Raw genomic sequence first — 19,020 nt, 5'->3', positions numbered from 1 at the left:
TTTTGATCCAGTTCCTTTTCTTTTTAAACTGGAGGAAAAAGTATGGCATAGTGGATGAGGAGCTTGCCTCTGAATCATGAAAACCTGAGCTTAGGGGCTGCTTCTGACATGCTGACTGTGGAACCCAGGGCACGACATTAAACCTCTCAGTGCTCCGGCAACTCCCTAGGATTATAAATTGCAGCAAAGTTGCTTCCTGCATTGGTAGTGAGAATTTTCTCCCCTAAGAATTCCCAGCACCATTGAATCACAGATCCAGTTCCTATCCCTTTAAACCCAAATAATCTTTTTCATGTTCTAGGATAGCTCACTAAATTTTAGTCTAAATAAAATATATGCTTTGGTTACTTATGCCCTAGAATGTGAAAATGTAAAGGAGAATGTGAACGGCAATATGATCTTTATGTACAACTTGAAACAACACAGTGGACATGGGGCCCTAAAATGCAAAAACAAATAAAAATAAAAAGAACCACACAAGAAATGATGAAGCCAAGTGTTATACTAAATTAAAACTTTATTGACTAAAGAACACTCCTGGAAATAGAATCTGATGGACTAGATCTACATACATGCAATCAAGCTGACCATGACAGTAGTTTAACATGGAATGTCAAACAGATTAGTCTGTTGGATTGTACAAAACTGTTTTACGTATGTTGTGCAACAAAATGAAACTATGCTAAGTATTTCCCCTGTTTGACTGTGATAAACTAAAAAAGAAAAAGCGATGCATTTGAAGAAACTGGTTGATTTCTCTGGTATATATTTCAAATAAATTAGTTTCTTGTTTACTTTTCAAAACTTTTTCCGGCCTCTGTTGAATTCCAAGCAAAATGTAAGTGCAAAGTCAAAATTTCTGAAATCCCCCAGAGGTTGAACTGTCAACCTCAGAAAAGAATGCACAATGATAACTAATCCTGTGTTTAGCTGAATATATGGAGTAAGGAAAAACCAAAAAAAGACCAGTTACTGCAAAATTCATGTAGGCACACATAATAGTCCAGCTCTAAGCATTTCTTCTAAGATTCTCACATTAATGACTAAAGCTCGTTTACAGTACTAAAGGTTCTATTGTTCAAGCATCAATGATTACATTTCAGAAAAAGAAAATCATTCATGCCCTCAATAGTGTCACTGCTACGTTAAAAAAAAATAATTAACAAAACAAGTATCCATAATAGGATACATGGAAAAAAAGTGTTTTAGAATTTAAAAAAAGACTAAGGTGTGCTTTTCTTGCACAGCAGGAATTATATCATGTAAACACCATATTGGCCCACACCACAAAATCCATGAGAAAAGTTCAATTCGGAGCATGCTGTGTGTGCATTATTTTTCTGCCTGTGCTTGTGATTTCACACTGTATATGCCTGTACCGATCAATATACAGGATATCAAAATGCACTCTAACACACACACATACATACACGTACACACACACACACATACAGAGACACACGTGATTTTCCCAAAATAAAACATGGTTTGACTCCCTCACTTAAACTTGTAAATTTGCAAGTGGTAGCCAAACTATTTTAAGATTGTCTATAGGAACAGAAAGATATGAAAAGTGAGGATTTATATGTGATGGTAGTGATAAGAAAAATGGATATAAAAAATCCAATATATGTCCAACATGGAAAAACTTTTACCTGACTGAATGATCTGCAAGTATATATGGAAATGATCTTTTTGGTGGGCCTTGTCTGAAATTTTAGTTGATTCAAAGGATGTATGTTATCTGGTTCAAATTCATTGAAACCTAGAATATCAGACCTAAGAAGCTTACTTTCAAAGTGCAAATTTTAACAATGGAATGTTCTGAACAGGGAAACAATAAAGGACAATCCTGCGTCTTTAACTTGTTCAAAAGAAATAAAATCATTTTCAGGCAGCATTTTATCCTGACAAAAATGATTTCTTTGTTAAACAGAAAATTATTTTGCAACCAACAATTTACAAACACACTCACATATATAAAACCTTTCTAGGGAGAAAAAAACAAAACAAAACACCCTACCTATGTACTGGCTAATCTTTTCCCATTTCTTTTTTAGTGTTTAAATTCTCTGAATCAACTACTTTAAATACCGTGTGCCTCTCTCATCATTTTCCCAAAAAGAACCCAAGTATTTTAAAGTCTTTGTGTTTGTCAAACCTCCTGCCTGAGGCTGTTAAGTACCACCTCCAAGGGAACAAAATTAACATCTAGGATGAGCATCCCAATGCACCATTTTTCACTACTGATCCAATACTGTTGTCATAGAGAGTTAGATCTCCAGGTCATCAGGCCGAGGTCGGCTGCTGGCCCTGCTGCTGGCTCTACTGGAAGGCCTTTGGTCCACAATGGCAAGTGGTTGTAGCTCATGTCCCGCTGCTAGTTTTTTGGAATTCTGGTTATCATCTGGAAAATCAAAAGGCTGGGCATGCGAATTGGAGATGGTGCTTCCAGCCTGTCCCATTCTATTCTGCTCAGCACTATAGTTGGCCCAGTTTTGCTCACTGGCTTGCTTATTGTAATTACGGCAAGAAGAATTATTGCGATCTCCAGTAACAAGCTTGTACCCTGGAGGAGACATGGGTGACAAGGGAGCAGTTGGAGAAGAACAGCCATTGAAATAAGCATACTTGGGAGATCCACACTCTTTGTTGGGACTCAGTGGGCCAGTGGTAGCATGGTAAGGATCACTTTTTCCCTTCACGCGATCTTTGACACCCTTAAAGAACACATAGAACAGCTCGATGATATTTAAGGCAAGGGATACCAAAGACACAACCAACATGAAGATAATGAAGATGGTTTTCTCGGTGGGACGAGAGAGGAAACAATCTACTTGATGAGGGCAGGGATCCCTCTTGCAAGTATAGACTGCATTCAAGCTAAAACCATAGATGTACCATTGGATCAGCAAGAAGGCCACCTCAAAGACAGACTTAAAAAGGATGCTGATAATATAGGTACGGAGCAACCCTCCACGCATTTTCACTTTGCCATGTTCTTCAATTCCATATTTGAATTTCTTTATTTCAATTTGTTTCAAATGCATATCCACATTGGCACCATCAGTTTGAGCGACTTTTAGCTCTTCCTCTTTCTTGTTCAACTTCTCTTCTTTACGCATCACATAGAACACATGAGCCAGGTACAAGAGAGTTGGCACAGACACAAAGATAATTTGCAGGACCCAAAAACGCACATGAGAGATTGGAAAGGACTTGTCATAACATACATTTTCACAACCTGGTTGCTGAGTATTGCATCGAAAAGCAGACTGTTCATCACCCCAGGCTGATTCAACTGCAGTTCCCAAGAGCAAGATTCGAAAAATGAAGAGGACAGAGAGCCACACCTTCCCTCCAGCAGTGGAATAGGCTTGAACTTTGTCGAGGAGTTTGCCTAAGGCACTCCAATCCCCCATGTTACCTGGATGTTGTCTAAAAAAAAAAAAGAAGAAAACAAAAAATCATATTTGTTAAATTATTCTAAGTGAATTATATTGTTTATAGACAGTAAAAATTAAAATACAATCAAGGATCATGGAAACTATAGAAAAATTCATTTTAAATCTTCATACTATTCTTCCTACCAAAAGTACAAAATATTCTTACATCACATTTTTAAAAGAAAAAACTGGTCTTACTAAAGTCAGGTAAAGCCTGAAAGCACTCCACTGATAAAAGCAGATTAAATACTTATAACTTATGGTTACCTGGGACACTGGAAGCTCAAGTGACTCAGTCATAGTCATACAACTGATAGGTGTCAGAGGCAGGTCTTAAACTCAAGACTTTCTGAGTCCAAGGAAAGACTATCCACTATATCATTCTGCCTCTCTGAAAAAAAAAAAAACCCTACAACAATTTATTTATTGAAATTAAAGCATCTAAATAATAATAACAACAACCAGCACTTAAAAGATGTTTTAAGGTTTACAAAGTGCTTGGCAAATGGGAATCTTACTTTATACTTATCGCCGAGAAGCAGGGGCTATTATTATCCCCATTTTACTGATGAAGAAACTGGAACAGAGGGAGGTTAAGTAACTTGCTCAGGGTCCCACAGCTAGTATCTAGAGGCTAGATTTTAACTCACATCTGTCTAACTCCAGGCCCAGGATTCTACCAACTGCACCACCTTAAGTAACATATTAAATGTTGTTTATGTCAGGTTGGTGGCACAATGATGGCACCAGAGTCAGGAAGACAAAGGTTCAAATCCAGCGTTACTGTGTGACCTTAACCCTGTTTACCTCAGTTTTTTCATCTGTAAAATGAGCTGGAAAAGGGAATGGCAAATCACTCCAGTATCTTTGCCAAGACAAACCGAAATGAGGTCATGAAAAATCAGGCATAACTGGAACGACTATGTAATAACAAAAACAAATATTGTTTATATTTTTTTTTAATTTATAGAATACTTTTGGACTAAGATATATCACTAGTTCAATTTGATAAATGAGGGTAATGTTTATTTGTTATGATTTATGAAGGCCTAAGTACAAAGCTGGTCAGTACTATTCTATAGATTGGTATCTAGCATAGAGACAAATATTTCTTGACCTAGAGTCTCAATGTATAGGATCATAGGACTTAAAGAGCAGTAACTCTCAGTTAACAGGTAAAAGAAATGAGGTACACACTTGTTCTTGGCTAGTGTTATTCACATAAGTAGCTGAGCTTGGATTGAAATTTAGATGCCTAGACTCTAAATAAAGTATCTTTCTTCCACATTACCAGGCTGCTTTTATCAAAGCATGTTTCACTTATAGGCACAGATTACATACACACACTTATGTGTGTGTACATATATATATATATATAGATATATAGATAGATAGATAGATAGATAGATAGACAGACAGACAGACAGACAGATAGACAGATAGACAGACAGACAGACAGACAGACAGACAGACAGACAGATAGATAGATAGATAGATAGACAGACAGACAGATAGATATAGGTATATAGACACTATGGCCTTACCAGGGAACTCCAAGCCCATTGTGGATTATATACCCAGTGATTCTAATATATATTTCAGTCTTATTGGCTAAGTAGTGTCAATAATGTGGTACAGATGGCTTCTCTTTGACCAAAAAGGAAGAAAAATCCAATGAAACATTTCAATTTGACACATTTGTGTATAACTTCTATAAAAGAATATACTTCTTGTACACCATATTTTACTAAATGGAAAAAGATGTGATTTGAGCATTTAAGTGGGAAGACATAGTAGTAAGAGGATTAACTTTAGCTTCATTTTCCCACAAAAACACCAGATTCGGTCTTTTCTCTCTCTCTCCTTCTGGGTAATTAACATTTTTAAGTACACTTGTTGTGACAGATGTGATTCGTAACATTCCTTTAGACAGCTCACATATAAAATACATCACCATCTGTTGTGCCAGTACTGCCTTGAGGGGTGGAAGTCACACGAGTATGGTCTGTTAATATATACTATCAGTTGAATGATTTTCCCCCTCCTAACTTTGAATGTTAGCAAACCATTCCCTAAAGGGAAAATATAGAGGAAAAAAGGGAACAAATGGTTCACATTCAGCTACTTACTGCAGAAAAGTGGTTAAAGACAATAAGTGAAGGCAAAAAAACTCATTCAGTGCCAGTGTTCATTGGCTAGGACTAATGAAAGAGAGTTGGTCCTCTCACTTTAGAGTATGAGTAAGTGGAAACATTTCAATAAAAGTAAAAGGTCTGATGAAGAAGCTCATCAGTGTGGGGAACAAACTTCATGCTGAGAGTAGCAGTGGGACATCTCGGCTCTGTGAAGGAGCCATGGTAGACTTAACCTCATGGTCTTATAGTCCCAGAGTCCAATATCAGTCTGGGGCAACTGGAGGAAGAGTCAAAAATCACCAAAGGCAGAATGAGATGTTACATTATGACTTTGCTTTATGTAGAGCCAGAGGGAAGAGTGGGTGTAGGGAAGGAGACTGAGTGCCAAGGACTACCAGCACATTTAGTGAAATCTCCAGGAGGAAGATGAAGATACTGAAGGCCTGAAGATCAAGGAGGTGATAGCTTAAAAGCCTAGAGAGGTATAAGCTTTCTTACTTGGGAGCCAGAAAAAATAAAGGAAGAACCACTCCTGGTTCACTGCCATCAAGTCTAGGGTAAAGAGAAGGAGGCAAAAGGTTGCATGATGACAGGCTGAACTGATAGGAGAATGAAGAGGAGGAGAATGTGTAGCAAAGGTTCCTGCCTCATCCCCTACATTCTCTTCACCTGGGACTGAGTGCCAATGGAAGCAGTATGTAAATAGATGGGAACTAGTAAAGACTTGACGCTAATTAGCTACATGACCCCTGGTCAGGTATTTAACTTTTCTGAGCTTTGGTTTTCTTCATTTCTAACGTGAGATGATTTTGCCAGATTACATCTGAAGCTTCTCTCAGTTCTCAGTCTATGATCTATGATCCTCTGAAACAGACTCCAGGAGGCCAATACACTAATAGCCTTCCCAGACAAAAAGCTATCAGCAAGATAAAGTAAGAACAGAAGTAAAACTGAGGAAAAGGAGGTGGGAAGTAGAAAAAATAATGTCTAGCCTCCCTTAGTTGGTATACAGGAACAGGATTATTCTTACAGCTGTTTTAAGCAAGTTAACGCAAAAGAATAACTTCTGGACATCTAGTCCTTTGCAATTTCTATCACTCACTGTCATCCTAAAAGAAGGAGTTATGTGGACAAGACGGGGATTAAAGTTTGGTAGAGAGTGAGGAAGTAATTGTTTCAGGTCTAGTCAAAGAAAATACTGTTTTGGCAAATGTAAGGAAAGAAGGACACTATGATAGGTCAGAGACTGGAGCAGAAAGTATAATCAAATTAATAATAGAAGGGAATAAGTGAAAGATTTAGGAGAGGATGGAGAAGTTGTAAAAGGAAAACTGCTAATATTTTTAAAATCAAAATACAATCCCAGGGTCTCACTAATGCATCAATATTTAAATTCAGTAAAGATTAAGGACCTCATATATGCTATATATTGAAGATACACATTAAAAAAAAAACCCACACCTATCCTCAAAGAAGCTACCTTCGGTTTGATAGAGGCTAAGAACAGTGAGAAATCTACTGGGCAAAAGAAAAGGGATTCAATCAAAATTCAAATCTGCCATTTAATATTTGTATTACCTTGGACAAATTATTTAACTTCTCTTTCCTTGTGCATAAAAATAGTGAATTCAACTAGATGATCCTTAATGTCCCTTCAAATTCTAAATATACATGTTACAGGAAAACTGCTAAGCTAAAGATGGGTTTAAGTGACTTAGACATTTTGTTCATAATCATAAGAATTCTGATGAAAGGTCCATAAAACATGTTTCTATTTGTAAGTAAATAAATTCAGTTCTTCCTGCCCTATCTCTTCATGGAATGATATCCTTTTTTCTACCATGGCTATAGTGGCAAATGCCCTTCCCCCTCACCCTCTTCAGGGACATAAAAGTTGTACCTTATGAATACACGTACCAAGCAACCCAGAAGGCATTTGTCTTGATGTTTCCTGGATAGAACAAGGAAGAGGCTAGAACAAGGAAGCTGCTGTGCAGCTGTGATAGACCTTCCACTTACCATTTACAGGTCTTCAAAAGGCAGTCTGTACTAAAAAGCCTGCAGGCTATCACCAAAAAAAAAAAAAAAAAAAAAACTGGAACAAGAGAGAATGGGTCAAAGCTCGCCATATATAAGAGGGCACTTTAATTCTTTTAGTTCCATGGGCACATTTAGATCTGTTTGATTCTGAGAGGAGAGGAAGTTTGGACTGTGAAATGAATTTAGGACAGGACTGAGAGTTGCAGGCAAATAAAGAGGACAGTGGATAGTCTTATCTTGAGAAACAAAGAAGGTCAAGAAGGTTGTGATGAAAGACATAGAAAGGGAAGAAGGGAAGTCAAGGAAGAGGAATTTAGTTTTGCTGGACAGATATTATAGAGAAAAAAATCTACTGAAGATAAAATACTAGGTAATAAGTTAAGAAACACAATCAACTAGGTTCATATGAACAGAAGAGGATTTTTGGACCTATGTCAGTAGACAGCAGTGAGTTTCTATGTGATGATGTGTAAATTGGCCCTAATTCTCTTTCCAAAGATTTGTAATTTTTTGTCAGTACCATCTGCTTTTGCTCAGAAAAACAGCAGTCTTGAATGATTGACTTCAAAATTTCAGGAAAACATCCAATGAGGTACATTTGTAAACTCCGAATGATTACCAAATGCTTCCTATATATCACACCATAATCATTCAATGAAAAAAGAATTTAAGGCAGATTTTACACATGATTAGGAAGTTTAAGAGTAATAATTTTAGCTGGCCAGTGTTTTATATCATTATTCAAAATTTAATAAGTTTTCCTAGATGCTTATGGCAAATAGCTACACAGGTTACATCAAATGAAAAATCTAGAGGGGCTTTTAAATAATTGTGGATCACATGGAACCATTGGTTCATATTAGTTAAGTATGGAAGAACACATGTGGTGTCACATTTTAAATGCTCCTTTCCATTTAGTTCTGATACTGTACAAAAGTCCCAAAAGTGCCAGGGGAAATTAATTCAATGTTTGGGTAATTCTCTGGCTAGCATTTCTTTAAGGTTGTACCAACAAACACAATGTACAAAATAATGATTTTGCACCCAAATAACTTCTATTCAAATTTAATGAGTTATGCACACTCATCAGAAGCATAATATAGTTTAGTAGGGAGATCACATTTATCTGGTTGATCATCTAATTTCCTACAATATGCACACACCCATCATTATCACTAAGAGACCATCAGAAAATTTGAAGGCAATGAGCTTTAATCCATCTGACTCACCAGTAAAGGTAACAAAATCAGCAAAAGGTAACTCCTAAGTGCTGCATCCTTCTCTCATCACTCTCTTTTCCCTACTCATATTGATAATCAAGTTGCATTTGTCCACCTGATGGCATAGTCCTTACTCTATGTCTTTGTTGAAAAAAAATTTTAAACCCTAAAATTATTATATATTAAATCCATTTATGGACCATATCTCATTAAGTCACCAGTAGGTAACAGACAGAATCTTTATTTTACACAGAGTGACCAAAGGACAGAGAGGATGACTGACTCTTAATTATACAGGAAGTCAGTTGCAGAGATCGGAATGTGATTTTTTTTTTTTTTTTTTTTTGCTTTCTAGCTCCTAAAACCAGGGCTATATTTGTTGAATGGACGCTGGAAGTAACTGGTATAAGCAAACTCTTTGTAGAAGCCAAATGCTCAGTTGCTAGAGTTAATGAATTATTTTGGTACACATATGTTAGCTTACCTTTCACAGTAATAAATGGTACCTTATAAAAAATACAGACACCAAAATCCCCAAGGCCAAAGTTGTACTTTCTTTGGCTCCTTAAAGACAAAAATAAGCCCCAAAGTAGGCAAACTATGATCCCAATAGTTTTTTCACTGAGACTATTCAGGATCCTTGTAAAGAGCAGAGAAGTTCCTGAAGGGATAGAGGGGTTGAAAGGCTTGCAGGAAAAGAGAATAGGGTTCCCAAAGCAGCCATACTCTATATTTTTAAAGTGAAACTCTTTCTTCCCAAGCAGCAATACTCTCCATATCTTTCAGGTGTTCCACTTTTCCCTTCTGTATGAGCCCCTCTCTTCCTCCGCCAAGTCATAAGAATTGAGTAAGTGGTTTTATTAAGAATACAAACATCCTGAAAACAAAGCTTGAACCTGAAATTATTTTGCCTGCTTTTTTGCCAGAGACCAGCCTAAAAGACAAATCATGCTTCTGGACTTGTATTTTTGAGCCAATAACCTCAGGCAGAGCCAATGCCAATGCCACGATCTGAGCCTTCTGATGTCAGGAGTGAGTAGTATTCAGTCAAATTTAAAAAAATAAATTCTAATTTCAGTCAGACAGTTTCTCATTAAAAATACAATTTAAGCTAGCTGTCACAGCAGTCAAGAATAGGGGAGGTGGTTAAAGCACTGCCTTTTGGGATAAAGATAGATTAACATAGGCTCATTTGTGTCTAAAATGGCACTTAATAATTCTGTTAATATAAGAAGTAAACATTTAAGGTGGATAAATTTGATATAATGATATGAGCATTGATTGGGAGGTAGAAGCTCTAGGTCCCACTCTGGCAGTAATTGGCTATATAGGCTACAGCATGGTATAGTGAAAAAAGCATATGGGCTCTGGAGTCAGAGGATTTAGGTTCAAACTGTGTGTGACATTGGGTAAGTTACTTCACCTCTCTGCATCTCAGTTTTCTCAGCTGTAAAGCAATAAGGGTTTTGTGTGTGCATGTATGTGTGTGTGTGTGTGTGTGTGTGCATGTGTGTGTTGGAATAGATAGTCTCTGAGGTCCTTTCTAGTTCTACATCTATGATCTTAAGTCATTTTCCCTCTCTGGTGAGGGGAAGGGGGCAGGGGATATGATGGGACTTAATAAAATTTCAAGGAGAAAAAGTTATTACTTTTTTCCCCTTTCTCTTGAGTCCTCTTCCAATTCTAACTTCTTAGTCTATTTATTATTTGAAACAGTAAACAATTGAATGTGGTAAGATAGGAAGGAAACTTTCCAGAAGTTAAATTCCTAGATTGCAGAATAGGTTTATCAGGAAAGGCAAGGGAGGATCATCTGTGCCCTTTAGAAAAGAACCTAAACACAAAAGCCTTATAGTATATGGACATTTGCCATGAAAGAACTAAAACTCATACCACCAAAACTTTTCTTTAAATGTCATAATTCCCTGATCCCAAAACAAATTGTTTCTAAAAGGCAATGCTTAAAGACTATAGGCCATGTCTACACACTTAAAAAACATTTAGCAAATAACTCAAATACTTTCTTTTTTCTACTATTTATAAACTGTATACACACACACACTTATTAACTGAGTTATTTTAGAAAATGAAGGGTAGCCAGGTGACACAGTGGATAGAGCGCCAGACCTATAGTCAGAAAGATTCATCTCCCTGAGTTCAAATCAGGCCTCAAACACTTACTAGCTGTGTGACCCTGCGCAAGTCACTTAACCCTGTTTGCTTCAATTTCCTCATCTGTAAAATGAGCTGGAGCAGGAAATGATAAACCACTCCAGTATCTCTGCCAAGAAAACCTCAAAGGTTCACAGAGAGTTGGACTGAAAGCACTGAATAACAACAAATTAGAAAAAGTTTTTTTCTGCTTATACTATCCTCCTTGGAATCTGGTATCTAATCATCAATGACTATCAGTATAATAGAAATTGCTGTGAACTTGGGACTCAACCATAATAGCACAGCGATAGGAACCTATTTCATTTAAAGGGATTTTTATAATACAAAGTCTAATAAACCATGTTTGGGGCTTTTATTTTGCATTTGAGATTGCATGGTTTATTATGTTTTCAAGAATCTCAGGCTCCCTCCTCCATGCAGCTTTCCCTTAACCCCTCAGCAAATTGGGAATAAGAGAAAGCTACACATAGGAACCTGAGATTCTTGAAAAATAATGGATATATGTTTATGTATGTATATGTATATGCATGTATATGTATGCACACACACCCCTCACTTCTCCTTCACATTCCCAATCACCATCTACTTTTATACTTATATGAACACGTCTTCATATCCCTAGAAGAATGACAGTTTCTTGAGGCTAAGACTATCACTGCCTATTGAACTGAATATAGGAGGAACAGCATAGTAAAGTTCAACATTTGCTAGATTCAGCATGAGGAAACCTAGGATCAAATCCTAGCTCCAGTGTGCCTTTGTACAAGTTATTGTCTCGTGTCCTGTTTTTCTCATCTGAAAAGGGTAGAGTTTTGATTAGATGACATCTCAATTCCCCTTTCTCTTGAAATCTATGATCCTATGAATTTAATCAAAGTACCTAATAAAAAAACTGTTTCAAAAGCACATATTACATACATACATACTTGAGCTGATGATGAGACCCATCTGCAACTAAGCTTTTCTATAAAGTTCTCTTTATTTTATTAACCAACTTTATGATTTTAAAGATTTGGATCAGTAGAGTTTCACCAGCTACTTTGTATTCCAATTAAGTTTAACTGTAAGGTTATTACAGGTTGAAAGAACAATTAAGAATGAAGTGATATTATTCATGCTACAGGTGCATTAACTTTTAACTAGATCGGGAGTATTAATATAATCAGAAACAATGCTCCAAATCTGTCACATCCTATATCATATTTTCAAATTCATCTAATTTTTCCCATCTTTGTATTGTGTGTATGCACAGTTTTGAAATGTGATTACAGTTGCCTATGTAACCTTCAACATGATTTGCAGTTGTTTAAACTTGTATGTGGAAGCATGTTGCTTTAGTAGAAAGCCTTGGATTTGGAATCAGAGGAATTGAGTTCCAATTTCAGCTCTGCTACATGCTTTGTCACATTTCATTAAGTTTCTTTCTCTTTCCTTAGAGTTTTCATTTCCTGATATCCCGGTTAGCCACTTATATCTTTGGTTAAAAACAGTCTTTTATATATCTGCAGGTGTCTCAATTTGATGGATGGCATTTTTACTCCTAATAGCTGAATTGCCTTAAAACCCTCTTATTAGAAACTGGAGTTAGTTATTCCTCTGCCACTTCTTAAATGGAGGTGCTAACCTCCACAAAAGTTTCTCTAGATGACTATGGGAAGTGGGGGGTGGGGGGACTGGTAAGAATCACTGCCTACTTTGACACAAATATAGAGAGTATATACCTATACACAGCCCATTAGCTTTATCCCCATGGAGAATGGAAATAGTAATGGGAGCAAGAAAATGGGTAAGGCAAATTCAGGACCTAGAAGGTGGTTGTGTGCAAGTAGTCATTCCTCCTCTAATGTACTGTCTACTGCCCTATGCAGCAAGGGTTTTGCTGTGTCTCTTTGGAAAGGGTACAACAAAGCACCTTTGGTGATAGTCACATAAACTGGTGGCTTCAGAGTTATTTTCTTCTTTGATCCGATGACCAAAAGAGCAAAACTAGAAGAACAAAAAAGGGGTACAGGGGTAATGGTGATTTCTCTCCTTAAAAATGAAGGCAGGAGAGGAAAATAACAAACCTGAAACATTCGATTGTTTTGTCTATGAATTATATAACAAGCCTGGTGGAGTGAAAGGAGCATCTGACTGCCCGTCAGAAGACCCAGATTAAAGGACCGGCTCTATCACTAACTAGCTATGTGACCCTAGCACACTTCATATGAGTTATTTAACCTTGATAGTCCTTATTTTCCTTATCTGTAAAAATAAAAAAACTATGTCTAGCTGATCTTTAAATCCCGTTCTAACACACTAAGCTTTTCACTAATTTGACTGATGTTTTCCACACTGAATTGACTCCTTGTTTTGACATCTTGACACACCCATAGTACTCCCATGAATGTACCAGTTAGGTGCAATCTATTTTCTTCCTTCTTTAGAACAGCCCTTCTAAATATTTCTGTTCTAACTTTGCTATCATTTCCTTAGGAAGGGAAAAATAAGAATTGACATTAAAAAAAAAATATGACTTCAGCAAGAGTCCTTAACTTAAAAATATATACTTTGCTTACAATATAATAGGCTTAATTTGTAATCCCTATGAATTTTATTTTATGCATTTAAAAACATTATTCTGAAAAAGGGTCCATAGGCTTCACAAGATTACCAAAGGGTTCATTACACAAAAATGGTTACAAATCTCTAAACCAGTTTTTCTTGTGGTAGACTTCTTTTGTTTTTAAAAGATAATCTTTTTCCTTTAACTGTATAATCGTGATATAATAAGAAATTCTTGATTAGAGATATACAGAAGAAGACAATGTTTTCTGTAAATGAATTACCATGGAATACCAGGCATTAGTATCTGTACAGGATGTAGACAAAGAAAAAATAAAGGAAGAACAGAAGTTCAACTCAACTTGCTACTTACTAGTTTTGTTACTGAGAGCAAGCCATCAACCTCTTAGGGTCTCATCTGCCTTGATGACCTCCAACTATAAAGTCTACTATCCTGTAATCCTGTTTGGAGGACCATGAAAATTCCAAAATTGCACAGAAAATCTGCCACCCAATAGTCAGTTCACACTTTGTCAACACAATCTCCTGAAAATGAGTAACCTTTTTGTGTTGTGTTGGTAACAGTTTGACAGAAGTGTTCCACAGATTTCACTTTTGTCAGAAATAGTTTAAAAATCTAATAAAGTTTAAAAATGAAGAATAAAAGGGTAAAGACCTTTCATGATCTTTATCTTTTATGCAATAAGTTTAATGAAAATTACAAGAAACATTTACTAAGGAATTACTATGTACCGGGCACTGGGAATAAAAAGGCAAAACATTGTCTCTGCCTTTAATACAAAAGACAAGCACAACCTAGCCTATAGAGATAAAGTAAGGAATTCATGAAATATGTTGTTCGGAAAATAATCATAAATTTACTGAAAAAAAGGAGAGTTTGAGTGACTTTTGATACAGTGATTCATCATCCAGTTGGGATGTGAATATTAATCAAATACATGAGCAGACTACTTTTGTCTCCACTTGATAACAGTGGTGGGTGGGTATATGTGTGTGATATGTGTGTGTTTTTGTGTGTGCACATGTGTGTGTAAGTATGGGCATTAATTCACAGATGGAACACTGAAAAAGACTACAAAAGATAGAGAAGAAAGAAAAAGAGAGGAGGGAGATAACAGACACACATGTGTACGTGTGCACATATATATACACACACACACGCACACATTTGCTTTCCTTTCTACCAACCCCCTCCCAGGCTAAGAAACATACTACCCATAAAGCACCTTTATATTATAGCAGTGGTCTACAACTAGTCAATGGAATGAAATGTGCCAAGAGCTCTGGTCCTTCTCCACATTCCTATATGTCTGTGCCAGAATTTAAAGCAGATTTAAACAACCAAACAGCTCAAAAAGCCAAGAAGAGAGAACAGACCCTCCGGGATGATTGGAGAAAATCTCCAATCCCTTTGAATCCTGCTTTTCCCCAAGGATGCCCAACATCTGAGGAAAAGCAGCTGTGAAAGGTAAAGAAGTGAGGAGAGAGGGGTTACTTTGTCAGTAAACTTCAGAAGGTTTCAGGAAAACCTGAAACATTTTTAAAAGTATTGAAAATATAAGAAAAGCACTTTCATTACATTTTGTTCCCCATTCTCTGCCCCCCTGCAAAAAAGCAAAAGGCAGTTATGTTCACAATTAGAAAGTAAAACTGCTCCTCATTTGGCAGCATACCAGACTTCAATAATCAGTGCATTGCTATTTCATAAGACATGTATATGTAGATGTGTGTGTACACTGTACTTAGTACAATGTTTTAGATATTCCCCTTAAGAATTTATACAATCTTTCTGCATTTGTCTGTCTCTTGTTCTTCTCTCTTTCTCAATGTCTCCTTCTGTCTCTCTGTCTTTATCACTTTCTCTGACTCTTACTCTCTATCTCTGTATTTCTATATGTATGCGTGTTTATAATCTCTCTCTCTCTCTCTCTCTCCCTCCCTCCCTCCCTCCCTCCCTCCCTCCCTCTCTCTCTCTCTCTCTCTCTCTCTCTCTCTCTCTTTTGTTTTTGTATTCCCAGCACCTAGCACAGTGCCTAATATGCGCCATGACAAGCTTAAAAAGTTGATTGATTAAAGAAAATAATCCTCCCTTCAGGCTAAACTTAGTAATTTCTTCTTAGCTTCTAAGTGTGTCCTATCTGAAAAAAAGTCTTGGAAGGCCCCAGTTCAAATCCTTGTTCAGTCATTCACACTCCCTGTGACTTAGGGCATGTCACTTCATCTTTGCCTCCCTCCCAGTTTTTTCACCTACAAAATGAAACAGTTTGGACTAAGTAAACTCTAAGATCCCTCCTAGGTCTAAGTCTATGATTTTTAATACATTCTAGCTCAATTCATCCTGTGGTCTTTATTGTCTTTTTCAGGGAGTGGTTAAATGAAAGGTGGTTTTGGAGGATAGTGGGAATACTCAATTACATAGGAGTTTTGCCTCAACAATCTCAAGCATTAAGGAAATAACAAATTAGCTCAACTCATATGTTTTATAATGCAATATTTATCTTTTCTATCATTAAAGACTTGGTTCAAAATAAATGCAATCCATTCCCAAACCAGAAGCTTGTGTTTGATACTAAAATTTCTAAGGTACAGATAAATGCCTCCTACTATCACTCTGTACCCTCACTTCCCCAAAACCTGGGGTTGAAACAAAGAAAAATACATATCTGTGTATATAGATACAACAGATGTGGTGGTAGAGAGACAATTGAAGCAAGATAAGGTTGTAAAATTCACCTAGCGCAGGGCTGGGCAAATATGAAATCAGTCAATATTCAATTAAATAACCACAGCTAAGGAGGTAGTACAATCTAATCATCCCAGGATAGGGTTGGACTTGGGTAGAGTACATTTTCTCCTTCTCTCAGTAATACCTCAGTTTCTTCACTTAAAAATTAAGGCAATGTCTCCCACTCAACTCAGTCTCAGAGATGTTCATAGAAGCCCTAAAAATGTTTTAAAGTTGCTTCAAGATAAAAGTTATTAGGCATGTTTTATCACACTACCTAATATGGTCTGACTTTGAAAGCTATAAGGGTATCTCTGTGTCCTGCATGTTTGAGAGAATAAAGGGCTCTACTTATGCCTATCAGGACAGAGAGTGACAAGATCAAATCTATTCTTCTCTACCAGTATTTCAATCTTTGTTCTTTGCATACCAACCACCACCCATTTTTTATGAGTAGACCTGGGTCAGCAGGCGCACTTTAACTCTGGAAGACTCGGAGGGCAACAACTTGGTAAACATTTCAAAATCCAGATCATCAGGAGTTCTGTAGTATGTTAAGCAGTCCAGATGTTAAGATGGCAGAGCTCATGTTACCTCTGATCTGATCTCCACCACACACGAGTCTGAGACACAAGTCACTACTCACAAAGAGTTTTCTTTTTCATTCTCTCTCCAACTCTGTGTTTAATGTTCCCTTTTCAAACATGGAAGCTGCCTAGAGAAAATGCTTTTTTTTTCAACCTTTTTACTACATATAGCAGAACCTACTTTAAGGAGTTAAAGTAATTGCTTTAGATTGGGGATTAAAGCAAATCAGGGGAAAATCCACAGAGCACAGACGTGCATTTTTGCATTTCTGAATAGCAGAACATGTGTTATCTCAATAAAAGAAAATATTTCTAACTGAACCCCCTTTGACAACATTGGCTGAATCTTTGATTACTGGCAAGAACTCAGGCAACAGTAACAAAGGGGAAACCCCTCTAGAGTCCTGGAATCTGCTTCAGGTTTAAGAAAAGGCATCTTTGTAAGATGCTGGTTAAGAATCACACTTTTCCTATTCTTTTCCCTAGCTCTGGAGACAACTTATGGATATTACTGATTGGCACAAGGAGATGGTCCTTCCAGTTGTTGAGATAATCAGTAAAACACCCACCAGCCACTGAAAATACCTCAGTTCCCACAAATTGCCAACGTGGTGGGAAGCACAGGAGGCTTTCTCTTCAAACCTTCCCTCAACAGGAGAGTTCTAGTAGGAGTTGGAAACACAGAGTAAACTTATTCAGTTACTTTTTTTTCTTTTAATTTCCACATTTCATGTATCCGTCTGGGGTCTTTCCATCCGGTTTTTAGAAAAGCAGATAATTTCAGGGAGAGACCACGTGCAAGTCACCGGATCAGGGTTAGCAATATCTTAACAATGCGCCTAATTAAGAAGTTAACTCGGTACAGGCTATTATAAAGCAATCAAGATTTCCATATTAAAGTACACCGTGAAGAAAACAGATAGAAAGCAGGCAAGGCAAAGCTCTAATTTTGAAGATGCTGTCAGTGCGCACCCTCCCTCCCACATTTCCCTCCAACTGCAACACACCTAAATTATTTTAAGAATCAAAGTAAAATTACACTTTATAGAACGGCACTGTGTTATTACGTATATGTATACATATATGTATATTCTAGAAACCCCCCCAAAATCAGTTTCGACTTTCCAGCTTCCAAGCAGAGGGTTCTGGACATTTTACCTGTTGCAGCATTAACTGACAAAACTTTTTAAACTCTCAAAAGAAAGCTAGGATATTCGAAAGTCTTAATTTAAAAAACAAAACAAAACAAAGTCCATTCCATTCACCATATTATTTGCAGTTCTTTACTTAAATACGAAATTTTCAAGCACTTACAAACTTTAGAAAAGTTTTACTTAAAGAGAAAGAAGATAATAGGTAAAGTTTTTTCTTTAGAACTTACTCTTTTGCTTAAAAGGAGTGATGGAGCCCGAGCAAATGATTGAACTCTTTGGAGGCTGAAATAAAATGGAAAAGCCAGTTCAGGCACTCAGACCTGTCTATTTAAAGTTTAAAAGTCTGCTGCCGTTTTGTCCTTTCCTCCCTCCTTCCCTCTAATGAAAGAAAAGTGCTGATACCTCGTAAAAGCCTTTTTGTAACTTGGAGCACAGAGAGCTTTTTAAAAGTTTTCAAGCCACTGACTAAACTTCAAGGAGGGGTTAGCATCAGAAAGGGGACGGGCGAAAGGGGAGGAGCGGCCAAAGAGGAGCCTGGAACAGCAAACTGTGGGAGGAGAGGGGGGCGGAGAGGCGAGGGTAAAGCGAACGGGTAAGAAACAGAGGAACTTGAAAAGGGTCCCGCCACTAAAAGTGGGAGCAAAAGAAAAGTACGGTTAGACTCGTTCCTCTGAACTATGAGTCTCAGCATCGTCGTTGATGGGTGTCCCTTTTAACCAGAAGCTCTAGAAAGTAAGACAATAGCTACTATATTAAAAAAAATAAAAAATACAGCCTTTTCCTAGAACACAGGCGATTGATTGTGAAATATGTCGACAGATTAAATAGACAGGTAGGTAGGTAGATACGCAACGATTAATAGATGCCAAATTTTTTTAATGGAGACAGAATTCCTTAGACTAAGTAATGGGAAAGCTAAAGGTGACGAGAGTAACTTCTTTTTATTCAACACTTTTCTTCTCTTGGATAGTGA

The 19,020-nt window shown here is 37.1% G+C and overlaps 1 protein-coding gene and 1 long non-coding RNA gene across 7 annotated transcripts in view; one reads left to right on the top strand and one right to left on the bottom strand.

Annotated features, from left to right (window-relative positions):
* LOC140526726 (uncharacterized) overlaps window positions 1-19,020 on the top strand; it is a 190,473-nt gene that overhangs the window by 157,353 nt on the left and 14,100 nt on the right. For 2 of the 5 annotated variants that reach the window (XR_011974496.1, XR_011974499.1), the window contains one exon: window positions 9,768-10,510. The exons of 1 other annotated variant lie outside the window; for it this stretch is intronic. This is a non-coding gene — a long non-coding RNA (uncharacterized lncRNA). Of the gene's footprint in view, window positions 1-9,767; window positions 10,511-17,379; window positions 17,574-19,020 lie in introns of those variants that run through there. 2 more of the 5 variants (XR_011974498.1, XR_011974497.1) reach the window with 2 other exon arrangements.
* GJA1 (gap junction protein alpha 1) lies at window positions 500-18,593 on the bottom strand. 2 transcript variants are annotated; one of them, XM_072643175.1, is made up of 2 exons: window positions 18,275-18,593; window positions 500-3,438 (listed from the first exon to the last, which is right to left on the bottom strand). In XM_072643175.1, exon 2 carries the CDS (start codon window positions 3,420-3,422, stop codon window positions 2,274-2,276), a length of 1,149 nt encoding a protein of 382 aa, XP_072499276.1. In that variant the 5' UTR covers window positions 3,423-3,438; window positions 18,275-18,593; the 3' UTR covers window positions 500-2,273. The 2 variants fall into 2 exon arrangements, with proteins under 2 accessions (XP_072499276.1, XP_072499277.1); XM_072643176.1 differs by having other exon boundaries at window positions 18,450-18,593.

The sequence above is a fragment of the Notamacropus eugenii genome, chromosome 2 (assembly GCF_028372415.1).
Source record: "Notamacropus eugenii isolate mMacEug1 chromosome 2, mMacEug1.pri_v2, whole genome shotgun sequence".
NCBI lineage: Eukaryota > Metazoa > Chordata > Mammalia > Diprotodontia > Macropodidae > Notamacropus > Notamacropus eugenii.
This window is presented reverse-complemented; position numbering and strand designations above follow the sequence as displayed.